Source organism: Aquarana catesbeiana, linkage group LG06, assembly GCF_042186555.1.
Source record: "Aquarana catesbeiana isolate 2022-GZ linkage group LG06, ASM4218655v1, whole genome shotgun sequence".
NCBI classification, from domain to species: Eukaryota; Metazoa; Chordata; class Amphibia; order Anura; family Ranidae; genus Aquarana; species Aquarana catesbeiana.
The window spans coordinates 254,852,308-254,866,242 of NC_133329.1; the positions used below are offsets into that span (position 1 = coordinate 254,852,308).

Below are 13,935 nucleotides of genomic sequence, written 5' to 3' on the forward strand. Positions count from 1 at the left end.
GCTATTTGCTGAGAGGTATAGTGAGTATTTTGCAGACCTCACTTTTTGTCACAAAGTTTTGAAAATTGAAAAAAGAAAAAAAAAATGTTTTTTCTTGTCTTTCTTCATTTTCAAAAACAAATGAGAGCTGCAAAATACTCACCATGCCTCTCAGCAAATAGCTTGGGGTGTCTACTTTCCAAAATGGGGTCGTTTGGGGGAGTTTTGTGCCCTTAAAAACGCTGAAGGCGGTGATTGGTTTTCGGGGCCCCGTACGCGGCTAGGCTCCCAAAAAGTCCCACACATGTGGTATCACCATACTCAGGAGAAGCAGCTAAATGTATTTTGGGGTGCAATTCCACATATGCCCATGGCCTGTGTGAGCAATATATCATTTAGTGACAACTTTTTGTAAATATTTTTTTTTTTTTTTTCATTATTCAATCACTTGGGACAAAAAGAATAAATATTCAATGGGTTCAACATGCCTCTCAGCAATTTCCTTGGGGTGTCTACTTTCCAAAATGGGGTCATTTGGGGGGGTTTTGTACTGCCCTGCCATTTTAGCACCTCAAGAAATGACATAGGCAGTCATAAACTAAAAGCTGTGTAAATTCCAGAAAATGTACCCTAGTTTGTAGACGCTATAACTTTTGCGCAAACCAATAAATATACGCTTATTGACATTTTTTTTACCAAAGACATGTGGCCGAATACATTTTGGCCTAAATGTATGACTAAAATTGAGTTTATTGGATTTTTTTATAACAAAAAGTAGAAAATATCATTTTTTTTCAAAATTTTCGGTCTTTTTCCGTTTATAGCGCAAAAAATAAAAACCGCAGAGGTGATCAAATACCATCAAAAGAAAGCTCTATTTGTGGGAAGAAAAAGACGCAAATTTCGTTTGGGTACAGCATTGCATGACCGCGCAATTAGCAGTTAAAGCGACGCAGTGCCAAACTAGCCCCTGCTGGTCTTCTCATCCCCTTGCCCATTCCTAAGGAGCCCTGGTCTCACTTCGCCATGGATTTTATCACCGATCTTCCACTGTCGGAGAATAATACAGCCATTTGGGTGGTAATCGATCGGTTCTCCAAGATGGCTCATTTTGTTCCTCTTCCTGGTCTCCCTTCTGCCTCTGCCTTGGTTCCCATTTTCGTACGAGAGATTTTCTGCCTTCATGGTGTTCCTTCCCATGTCGTTTCGGACAGGGGTGTTCAGTTTACGTCCCGTTTTTGGAGAGCCTTTTGCAAATCCCTCAACATTACCTTGGATTTTACCTCTTCCTACCATCCCCAATCCAATGGCCAGACTGAGAGGGTTAATCAGGAGTTGGAGGTCTTTCTCCGTACCTTGGTCTCGGCTCATCACAATGATTGGGCATCACTACTTCCGTGGGCAGAGTTCTCCCACAATAATCATGTCAACGTCAGTTCTCAGAAAACTCCCTTTATCACTGTTTATGGAAGACATCCTCAACTCCCTCTTCCTATGACCTGTTCTTCCGACATTCCAGCCTTGGCTACTGTTCAGGAATCATTCAATTCCATGTGGGCTGACGTTCATGATTCCCTCCAGAAAGCTGCCAACAAATTCAAGAGTTTTGCTGACCGTCGCCGGCGTAAGCCGCCTTCTCTTCAGCCAGGAGACAAAGTCTGGCTCTCCACCAGGAACATCAAACTCCGGATTCCTTCTCTCAAATTTGCCCCAAGATTCATTGGTCCGTACACCATAACTTCTAAACTGAATCCAGTTTGTTTCAAGCTCCAGATTCCCAAAAGCCTCAAAATCTCTAACTCCTTCCATGTCGCCCTTCTGAAGCCTTTAGTCCTCAATAAGTTCTCTCGTCCTCTCTCTACCGCAGCGCTGGTCTCTGAGGATAATCAGGAGTACGAGGTTAGCCAAATTTTGGATTCCCGACTCTGTAGAGGCATTCCCCAGTACCTCGTGCATTGGAAGGGGTTTGGTCCTGAGGAGAGGTCGTGGATCAAGGCTTCTGACGTCTTTGCACCTCGTCTGTTGAGGAAGTTTCATTTGAAGTTCCCCTCTAAACCTGGTCCCAGGCGGGGAAGGGGGAGGCCTCGTAAGAGGGGGGGTACTGTCATGGTTATGCAATAGAGTTTGTTTGTCAGCTTACGTGTCTCCATGTGTTCATCTCCAAAGACCAGCTGTCTCTCACCTGACTGCTTTTATTAACTCTCCTCTAGCATGGCTCCACCCCAGCTCCTATCAGAGAACTCTATATTAACCTCTTCACTGCAGGTCAGCCCTGCTGATCAACCTTTGTGTGTTTGGCTTCCTGTTCCTGCCTGCCGTGTGCTCTACGTTTATTTCTGTTACCGAACTTGGCGTGTTCTATACTATTCCTGTCTGCTCGTGACCCTGACCTTTGGCGTGTCCCCGACTATCCCTGTTTCCCTTTGACCCTGAACCTTGGCATGTACTCTGTTGTCCTTGTCTGCTTGTGGCCCTGACCTTAGCTTATTCATTTACTATCCCTATCCTTCTGTTGCCTACTGTGGGTGTGAGCTGGGGGACCCTGGGGGTCACGACCTGGAGCCAGTTGCAGCCCAGTCCATCCTCACCACTAGAGGCTCTGGTGAACACCTGCTGGCTCTTAGACTCCACGCCCCAGGGAATCCTACTCTCTAACCCTGGTGGGATCCGTGTTGGTGTTCCAGCGGCCCTGCCTTCCTTATACCCGGACTCCCATCCGCAGCAGTCAGCCGTAGGGTCCACTGCCTTGCGGTGCACTCCTGATCCCAATGGTGTGCATCTGTCACCTAGCCTCAAGGTGACCTGACAAAGGGCTGACCCCCCTCCACTGGATAACAATGTTTTTCTAAAGACGCCTTTGACTTATATTACAATGCCGCTCTAGATATCTTACTGTCTCTCTCGCTGTATAAATGACCCTCTTACAGGTTTGATCTGTGTTATTCATCACATATTTTTTCCTGTTGTCCATTTGAAATAGACCAATGACCTCAAAAAACTGCAATCTGTCATATCCTGGCTAAGACCTACCAATGTGATTGAGCTTACACCATTCCTGGGGTTCTGATCATACTATCAAAGAATCAAATATGTGTTGAGGGTTTTGCTAAGATAGCTCAGCCCCTCAATGAGTTGTTGAAGAGTGAGGATGGGGACGACAACCCAGACTGTCATCTGGTTACAAAGGATGGGGAGATGGCGAAGGTATTGAATTTAATCTACACAATTTAGTCTCCATTCCTCTTCTTCCCAACACCAGCCTCCCTCTCTCCTGCGCCCTCTGGAACGCCCGCTCTGTCTGCAACAAAACTCACTGCTGTTCATGACCTCTTTGTCACTAATTCCTTCAATCTACTTGCTCTCACCGAAACCTGGCTCCACGAATATGACACCCCTTCTCTTGCTTCCCTCTCCCAGGGTGGCCTTCACTGGACTCACTCCCCTAGGCTTAATGGACGCAAGGGAGGTGGAGTGGGATTCCTCCTATCCCCCCAGAGCACCTTCCAGGTTATTCACCCTCCACCCTCCTCCCTCTTTTTCCCTCTCATCATTCGAAGCCCACAGTATACGTCTATTCTCTCCTACTTCCCTAAGAATTGCTGTGATTTACCGGCCCCCTGGACCATTATCAACTTTCCTTGATGAGTTTTCTGCCTGGCTACCCTACTTTCTCTCTTCGGATATTCCAACAATCCTTCTCGGTGATTTCAACATCCCTGCTAATACAAACACTCCTGCTACTTCTAAACTTCTTAGTCTAACCTCTTCATTTGACCTGAAGCAATGGGTACAGGCTTCTACTCACTCTGATGGCAATACCCTTGACCTTGTATTCTCCTACCTATGCACTCCATGCAACTTCTCAAACAATCCTTTTCCTCTCTCCGACCACCATCTTATTTGTTTCTCTCCCCCCTGTCTTCCACCACCTTTCCCTCCAATCGCCTAACCATCACCCGTAGAAACTTTCGCAACTTCAACTCCTCTCTCCTCTATTCTGCTACTGACCACCTCTATGACAAAATCTCCCCTGTCCTGCCCCAACCAAGCCACGTCCATCTACAATAAAACTCTGTCCACCACCCTGGACAAGCTTGCTCCCCTCACTACACGCAGAATCAGGCCTCGATCCCTACAACCCTGGCAAACAGATGACACCAAAAGTCTCAAAAAACGTAGTCGTGCTCTTGAGCGTCTGTGGCACAAGACTAAGTCTCTCAAAGACTTCAATCAATACAAATCTGCCCTCCAAAAATACTATTCTTTCCTCCACACTGCCAAGCAAACCTATTTTACAACTCTTATTAACACCTTCTCATCCAATCCCCGTAAACTCTTCTCTACCTTCAACTCCCTACTCTGTCCTCCACCGCCTCCACCCACTGACTCACTCACTGCCCAGGAGATTGCTAATCACTTCAAAAACAAGATTGATACAATCCGTGATGAAATCTCCCAGCTAAGACCCCATGTCAACAGGTACAACTGACACTCCCCCTATTCAAATCTGCTACTACAGATGAAGTTGATAAACTCCTTTCTATCGCCCACCTAACCACCTGTCCCCTGGACCCTATTCTCTCTCAAATGCTACGGTCACCCTCTGACCCCATCCTACACTCTCTAACCCACATCTTCAATCTCTCCCTCACCTCTGGCATCTTCCCCGACGCTCTAAAACATGCACTGGTCACCCTCATACTCAAAAAGCCGTCCTTGGACCCTACCAATCTTAACAACCTACGCCCTATCTCCTTGCTCCCCTTTTCCTCTAAACTCCTTGAACGCCTGGTTTACAACCAACTGAGTGACCACCTCATTAAAAACAACCTTCTTGATCCCCTTCAATCTGGATTCCGCCCTCAACACTCCACAGAAACTGCTCTTTTAAAACTCACAAATGACCTACTAACTGCAAAAACCAATGGACACTATTCTGTACTCCTACTTTTGGATCTTTCAGCTGCCTTTGACACGGTTGACCACCCCCTCCTCCTCAAAAAACTTTACTCCCTCGGTCTCCATGACTGTGCTCTTCAGTGGCTCTCATCCTACCTATCCCAACGCACCTTCAGTGTCACTTACAATTCTACTTCCTCCACTCCTCTTCCCTTCTCTGTCTGGGTCCCCCAAGGTTCTGTTCTTGGACCTCTTTTATTTTCAATCTACACCTCTTCCCTGGGTCAGCTGATAGCCTCTCATGGCTTTCAATATCATTTCTATGCTGATGACACGCAAATCTATCTCTCCACCCCTCAACTCACTCCATCAGTCTCTTCACGCATCACTAACTTACTAACCAACATATCTGTATGGATGTCACACCACTTTCTCAAACTCAACTTGTCCAAAACTGAGCTTATAATATTTCCTCCCTCACGTGCCTCTTCCCTTGACTTCTCTGTCAAGAGCAATGGCACAACCATCCACCCGTCCCCACCTGTCAGGGTGCTAGGTGTTATCCTGGATTCTGAACTCTCCTTTCGGCCCCACATTCAATCACTTTCCAAAGCTTGCCACCTCAACCTCCGCAACATCTCTAAACTACGTCCCTTTCTAACCAATTAAACCACAAACCTCCTGATTCACTCCCTGGTTATCTCTCGCCTTGACTACTGCAACTCACTCCTCATTGGCTCACCTTTAAACAGACTATCCCCCCCAAAGAAGGGCAACAAAGCTAATAAAGGGTCTGGAGGATCTTAGTTATGAGGAAAGGTTGCGAGCACTGAACTTATTCTCTCTGGAGAAGAGACGCTTGAGAGGGGATATGATTTCAATATACAAATACCGTACTGGTGACCCCACAATAGGGATAAAACTTTTTCTCAGAAGAGAGTTTAACAAGACTCATGGCCACTCATTAAAATTAGAAGAAAAGAGGTTTAACCTCAAACTACGTAGAGGGTTCTTTACTGTAAGAGCGGCAAGGATGTGGAATTCCCTTCCACAGGCGGTGGTCTCAGCGGGGAGCATTGTTAGCTTCAAGAAACTATTAGATCAGCACCTGAATGACCGCAACATACAGGGATATATAATGTAATACTGACACATAATCACACACATAGGTTGGACTTGATGGACTTGTGTCTTTTTTCAACCTCACCTACTATGTAACTATGTAACTATGTAACTGTCATGAATAAGGTGTGACCAGAACTGCGTGGACAGCAACAGAGGAAACCAAATGCATGTAAAGTGATTTGTAATTTATTAAGCACAGGGCAGGGCCAGCTCTGTACACATTTGAATTAAAGGCTGAACATCCCCAAACAGCATATAGCCCTGATCAACCAGGAAGTGAGCTAAACTAATGATCTCTAGCAGCTGGTCACTGGTCCACTCTTTCAGGGTCTGGCAGAGATATTCACCACTCTCTGAAGCCATCAGAGCACAATAAACAATCTCATCAGAATTCATTTCAGCAAAGCAAACAGAACCGAGATGGTTCCTCTGTGCAGACACTTCTGGTCGGGGATGGCCTTGGTATACTGTCATGAATCAGGTGTGACCAGAACTGCATGGACAGCAACAGAGGAAACACATGTAAAGTGAAAATATTGTAATTTATTAAGATAAGTGAAAATATGAATACAAACACCTTCAATATAACACAGTGCACAACAAACCAACTACCAAACAGAGACCCACAAATAATAACAGTCAGACATGTATATACAATAAATGGGGAGTAAAACAAATTTCTATTAGCACACATATTAGGTAGGTGATGTGACAAAATCCCACCACAAACCAAAAATTGAAAAATACGCCCCCACCTGGCTGCTGCACACACAGAAAATGCGTTCACTTCATATATAGAATATACATAACAAAACAGTGTTGTGCTTCCTAAATAACTACCAATAAATCCTTAAAGAGAATAGATGATTAACTTGCATTAGGGCAAGATACTGAGTGCACAATCAAATATTCGTGTTCCCTGACTGGGAATAGTGAACAATACACAGTAATGAAATATACGTGTTCCCTATAATAGAATAGCGAACAATAGACAATAAAGATAAAGTCAACACACTCAAAAAAGAAAAAGAATTGAATAAAAATAAGAGTCCAAATGCACAAAAATAATCCTCAGAGTCGTCTGCACAAAAACGCACAACACACCACTAGTGCATAAACGTTGAAAATGCATGTGCTCTCTGTGACGAACGCGGGTGTCAGATCCCCGCCCTCCTCGCTAACTTGCAACGAAGGACCGGCCAACCTCACACCACGCTGTCACTTACGTAACAATGCCACTCTCAGCTGCGCCCAGCACAAAGATTTTCCAGCTTGCGGGACCACAATGTAGGTGCGAGTAGCCTGAGAGTGATTGTCACTGAGCTAATTACACAATTAACCCTTTAACTGCCACCACCCCCGTTTAAAAGACTGAGCCGGGGGAGACTCGTAATTTTAGCAATACCAATTATAATTTTAGAATAAGCGTCTGCCACACACGCTGCCACCACAGACAGGTCTGCTCAGAGTCTTACTCTACAACAGTAGCGCCCTTCAAGAGGCAGGTTCGTTTATAGCTTGCATTAAGAGCTTTAGAGACAAGGTTAACACTTTTCAACATAAGGGTTTATTATGAAAAGGTCAAAGTTGATGCAAATAAAATATTTACAGAAAAAAGATGTTTCAAAAGATAAAGACAATATACAGCCACAAAGCAATAAGGTAGAATTGGGAAGAAAGAATACTTGCAATTAATGTCCGAGGGTTGATCAGAGTTCAATCGATGAGCTAGGTAATCGGTTCTCGACTTGGCAGATGTTTCTTCTTGGATGGTAAAAGGAGAACTGCCCATTGTCTTGGCATCTCCTCTTTTCTGTCAAATCAAAGGGGGTGTTGACAGTGACCAGTAACCAATCGTCTGGTCATCTTGTTTAGGGGTTGGTTGCTGGGAGGTGTCTACACTCATGACCACGTCCCAGGTAGATTTTGTAATACATATTCATATATCTGCATCTATAGTGTTTACAGACTCCAAATATCCATATTATTATTCAACTTGAGATTTCCTTCAAAACAAGTCTAAACATGCAATATCTATAATGTATAGCCTGCTTTGGAGGAATAAGTGGTCCCAGGGGTTTCCCATATGACCTGACATAGGGGTGTCTGGACTTGAAACGTTCCATATTATCTGAGGAAACTAAATATGTCCAGATTATGGCTGTGCTATTACTAAGTCAGAAGTTAGGACACATGCTGAAATTTCATACTTATAAGTTGGAGGTGTATTCAGACAATTTACAACCGGGGCCTGTTAGGTCTCTGAATGGGGAGGGTGACAGTTTTACGACAGGCCTGAACACTGCCCTTACAACAAATGTTTTCTACTGACCTAACCTGGTTCTGTTTTCTCTGTTGAGATAACCTTTTCTGTTGAACTTAAAAAGCTTTGAATTCCTAAGACAAGGAAGGAGGGAGGAGGGAGTTCAGATTTCCCTGTCATGTTACATGGTTAGCCAAACTGTCATGGCTACTTCCACACAAGATGGCAGCTAGCTACAGCTTTTCATGTCCCGTACGTGATATCGTTACACCTCCCCTCTTAGGTGGTTGCATGGGAGGGAACTACAATTTCCCTCCTGACGCAACCGACTCCTGCGGGCTCGGCTTGTCCTGACAGCCCATCAGCATTGCCATGGGTGCTGCCTTTCTTATGCTGGATGGTGAAATCGTATTGCTGAAGAATTAGGCTCCACCGAAGTAGTTTGCCATTCTCCCCAGCAACACGATTTAGCCAGCTCAAGGGATTGTGATCCGTGATCACAGTGAAGTGCCGTCCATAAAGGTACGTTTATAACTTCTGGGGAGCCCACACGATCGCAAGACACTCCTTTTCGATCGTGGCATATGCTACTTCCCTGGGAAGCAGCTTCCTGCTCAGGTAGAGGATGGGATGCTCCTCTCCGGCCTCGTCCACCTGGCTCAGGACTGCACCCAATCCATAGGCAGAGGCATCCGTCTGCACAAGGAAACGGCGGGTGAAGTCTGGAGCCTGCAGCACAGGTGCGCTGGCCAGCGCCTCCTTCAAGGCCTGAAATGCCTGCTCACATTCTGGTGTCCAAGACACCACCTTGGGCAGTTTCTTTTTGGTTAGGTCAGTCAGAGGTTTGGCCAGGCTACTATAGTTACATACAAATTTCCTATAGTAGCCAGCGGTCCCCAAGAAAGACATAACCTGCTTTTTGGTTTGGGGGGTAGGCCAGGCCAGGATGGCCTCAACCTTCCCTGTCTCGGGTTCAGGGTACCTCCTCCTACCTGGTGTCCCAAGTACTGCACATCAGTCATGCCAATCTGACATTTACTGGGTTTTACAGTCAGATTGGCAGCTGTCAGTTGGTCCAGGACCTGTGACAGGTGCACCAGGTGTTCTTCCCAGGTAGGGCTGAACATGGCGATGTCATCCAGGTAGGCTATGGCAAAGGTTTCCAGCCCCTCCAGTAAGTCATTCATGCCTCTCTGGAAGGTAGCTGGGGCATTCTTCATCCCAAACGGCATGACGGTAAACTCGAACAATCCGAATGGGGTGATGAAGGCCGACTTTTCCCGAGCCTCAGGGGCTAGAGGAATTTGCCAGTACCCCCTGCTCAGATCCATGATTGTTATATAATGGGCGGCCGCCAGCCTATCTAACAACTCATCAATCCGGGGCATGGGGTAGGCATCTGCAGTAGTGATGGCATTCAGCTTCTGGTAGTCCACACAGAACCTGGTCGTCTGGTCCTTTTTGGGGACCAAGACTACCAGTGGCGCCCAGACTGTCCGAGCTCCCTGAACGACCCCTAACTGCATAATTTCCTCAGTCTCCTTTGCCCCGCCTGTCTGCGCCTCCTGCAAGGCAAGGTGGGCTGCAAGGGTGAGGGGAGGATACACCCGGTTGCCCACCTTGTGGACGCCATGGGATGCCCTCCCAGGGTTTCCCATGACCCAAACACGGCATGCTGTAAGCACTGCCAGCATCATGGGTGCCTGGAGTGGAAGGAAAGGTGAGTGGGACTGAAGGCCTAAGCCCACTCCCTGAGTGTCAGCTATCACTTCTAGCAGGGCACCTAACTCTTTCCGTTCAGGTATACAGTCTCTGCCAATGACAGGCGCTGTGCTGGGACATTGTGTGAACATCAAGTTAGGCCACAAACCATTGTGTTTCACTCCAACCCTGGCCTTCCTGATTTCACCTGGACCTTCACAGACCATATCAGGTGACACCTTCAACACATTCCCCTTAGGCTGACTGGACACAGTGAGCAACTGTTTAACCCTTTCAGTCTCCAGGCCTCCTGCCTGTAGACCAGTACAGCCTCTCTGCCCACTGTCCCTATCATGCTTTTGTTTATTTTTGTCAGCAGGGGAGCTAACAGCTGGCCTGCTGAACACTGCAAAGCCTTTGTCTCTCAGCAGTGCTGGCTGAGGCGTGGGACTACAAGTACCAACCAGCCGTCCTGTGACACACAAGGACAACTGCTGGGGTGTAGTCAAGGCAGAATACTCTGGGTCAGAGTCAGGAATGGGGCCACCTGGGCCACTCCTGGGCTTTGCCGCCAGAGACTCTATGTTCTCCACCCTCCCAGCATTGTGGGTGACCTCCAACAACGACATAGCATCATTACATTCAGTAATTACATTCTTAACATCAGCTACACAAGCATTTGATATTGGCACATGCAAGGGGGCCTCCTCTCCTTCTGTAGGTGAAGAAGACCCCTGAATCTCCACTCCACCCTCCCCCTCCCTCTGTCCATCCACAGGTTGCCCAGATATTACCCCAAGATCTGTAAACAGTACCTTGGTAGGTCCAGAGAGTTCCGTGGGAGCATCCTGGGTGCTTTTAGCAGGGGCATAGTAAGAAACAAGGGTACCTAAATCAGCACCCAACAACACCGCAGTGGGGATCTCCTCCGAGACTCCCACTTCTCTCATCCCACTTCCGGCACCCCAATCAATGAAAACATAGGCACGGGGTACTCGTGAGCGGGTCCCCCCGACTCCGGTGAGGGTAAAAAACTTTCCAGGGATGATGTCCCTTCTTTCTATCACCTCTGGTCTGACCAAAGTGACTTCAGCTCCTGTGTCACGGAAACCAGTAACGATCCAGTGGCCCACGGTGACTGGCTGCAAGTTTGCGGTGGTTACCCGAGTTTTCCTGCGGACGAACAGCACGGAAGAAGGGTTGCTGGCCGGATGGCCAGGTGATGTCATCTTCTTCTGCTCAGGGGACTGCATCCTGAGATGTCCGGCTTCCCCACAGTTGTAGCATTTGCGTTTGTCAGTTAGGAAGGCCTTGGCTCCAGGAGCTGCAGGTTCTGGCTGCTGAGGAACTTGTTTGGTAGGCAGAGGAGAGGTTGCCGTGTGCGATTTCCCTCCTTTCCAGCCATTCAGAGGAGCCTTGCGATGGTCAGATACCCGAGAGAGGATATAGGTATCTGCCAGTTCTGCTGCTGCTTTGGCAGAGGTTGGCTTTCGCTCCAGCACAAACTGTCTGACGTCTGTAGGACAGATGTGCAAAAGTTGATCTTCAATCATAAGATCTTCCAGGGATTCAAAAGAATCGGCTTTCAAGCCTTTAGTCCACTGCCGGAATGTGGTGCGTAAGCGACTTACCACATCCATGTATGAGTCCCCAGGCCCCTTTTGCAAGGACCTAAAACGCTTCCGGTACACTTCCGGGGTTAGCTGAAACTTTTGGATGATTGCAGCCTTTAGGGCCTCATAATCGTCACACTGCTCTTCTGACAGTTCGACATAAGCATCCAGGGCCTTGCCTCGTAGCCCTGGCGTCAGGTACCGGGCCCATTGTGCTGGGGGCAGATGGTACTGACGGCAAGTTTTTTCAAGCGACAGTAGATACACGTCAATGTTACTGTCCTTTTCCATAACTGGAAATTTGGCTGCCGGGATCACTGGCAGAGAGGCATCCCTGTGCTCTAGGGATCCGAGGTTCTGAGCCTGTCGCTGCTGCTGGAGCCTAGCCATCTCCAATTCGTGCCGACGATCAGCCTCCCTCTCAGCCTGGCGTTCCTCTCGCTCAGCCCTGCATTCCACAGCCTCTCTCTCGGCCACAGCCTGGCGCTCAAGAAACTGCAGGTACACCACAGGATCCGTCTTCCTGAGGTTTTGTAGAGTTTCTTGCATTTGAAGAGAGTCTATGATGGTTTCAGGCAATCTGATGCTGGCCTGCTCTTGTGGTGGCTTGGAGGTAACAATCCGTGGTATTCCAGTGTCAGTCTCTGCTTGCCCATCTGGTGAGGCCGCCTCTGAACCACTGGGCTCTGGAGTAGCGGAAACCCTTTCTGGTCCAGTTTCCCCCAGGTTCTGGTCTGCACGGATATCAAACTCCTGTAAGGCATGTATCAAGCCTTCACGATTTTTGCCACCGACGTCAATTCCTCTTTCTGCGCACTCAACAGTCAGTTCATTCTTGCTCATCTTTTTATATGCTGATAACCCAGACATTTTGCAAGCAGAAAAGATAGAACAGAAAGAAGAGATAGGAAGAAGGTGTAGGAAAGAGTTGTTGCTGTATGTCTCTTGAAAAAATCAAAATCAAAAAATATGCACCAGCTTGTCTCTAAGGACTGTTTCCACAAAGGTTACAATCCTTCAGTGCAGAGCTAATTCCTAACAATGCACTAAATGCTCTTAATGCGAAACTATCCTGCTACGCTGCCAGCCAATATGTGACGAATGCGGGTGTCAGATCCCCGCCCTCCTCGCTAACTTGCAACGAAGGACCGGCCAACCTCACACCATGCTGTCACTTACGTAACAATGCCACTCTCAGCTGCGCCCAGCACAAAGATTTTCCAGCTTGCGGGACCACAATCTAGGTGCGAGTAGCCTGAGAGTGATTGTCACTGAGCTAATTACACAATTAACCCTTTAACTGCCACCACCCCCGTTTAAAAGACTGAGCCGGGGGAGACTCGTAATTTTAGCAATACCAATTATAATTTTTGAATAAGCGTCTGCCACACACACTGCCACCACAGACAGGTCTGCTCAGAGTCTTACTCTACAACAGTAGCGCCCTTTAAGAGGCAGGTTCGTTTATAGCTTGCATTAAGAGCTTTAGAGACAAGGTTAACACTTTTCAACATAAGGGTTTATTATGAAAAGGTCAAAGTTGATGCAAATTAAATATTTACAGAAAAAAGATATTTCAAAAGATAAAGACAATATACAGCCACAAAGCAATAAGGTAGAATTGGGAAGAAAGAATACTTGCAATTAATGTCCGAGGGTTGATCAGAGTTCAATCGATGAGCTAGGTAATCGGTTCTCGACTTGGCAGATGTTTCTTCTTGGATGGTAAAAGGAGAACTGCCCATTGTCTTGGCATCTCCTCTTTTCTGTCAAATCAAAGGGGGTGTTGACAGTGACCAGTAACCAATCGTCTGGTCATCTTGTTTAGGGGTTGGTTGCTGGGAGGTGTCTACACTCATGACCATGTCCCAGGTAGATTTTGTAATACATATTCATATATCTGCATCTATAGTGTTTACAGACTCCAAATATCCATATTATTATTCAACTTGAGATTTCCTTCAAAACAAGTCTAAACATGCAATATCTATAATGTATAGCCTGGTTTGGAGGAATAAGTGGTCCCAGGGGTTTCCCATATGACCTGACATAGGGGTGTCTGGACTTGAAACGTTCCATATTATCTGAGGAAACTAAATATGTCCAGATTATGGCTGTGCTATTACTAAGTCAGAAGTTAGGACACATGCTGAAATTTATTACTTATAAGTTGGAGGTGTATTCAGACAATTTACAACCGGGGCCTGTTAGGTCTCTGAATGGGGAGGGTGACAGTTTTACGACAGGCCTGAACACTGCCCTTACAACAAATGTTTTCTACTGACCTAACCTGGTTCTGTTTTCTCTGTTGAGATAACCTTTTCTGTTGAACTTAAAAAGCTTTGAATTCCTAAG

The 13,935-nt window shown here is 46.7% G+C and overlaps 1 protein-coding gene across 1 annotated transcript in view; it reads right to left on the minus strand.

Annotated features, from left to right (window-relative positions):
* The window catches only part of LOC141148060 (uncharacterized), a 28,330-nt gene extending 16,313 nt beyond the window's left edge, over positions 1 to 12,017 (minus strand). Inside the window, exon 1 of the mRNA XM_073635215.1 lies at positions 10,783 to 12,017. Within this exon, the coding sequence (XP_073491316.1) occupies positions 10,783 to 11,970 (1,188 nt within the window). The 5' untranslated portion in view covers positions 11,971 to 12,017. The remainder of the gene's footprint in view (positions 1 to 10,782) is intronic.
* Positions 12,018 to 13,935: the final 1,918 nt, after the last annotated feature.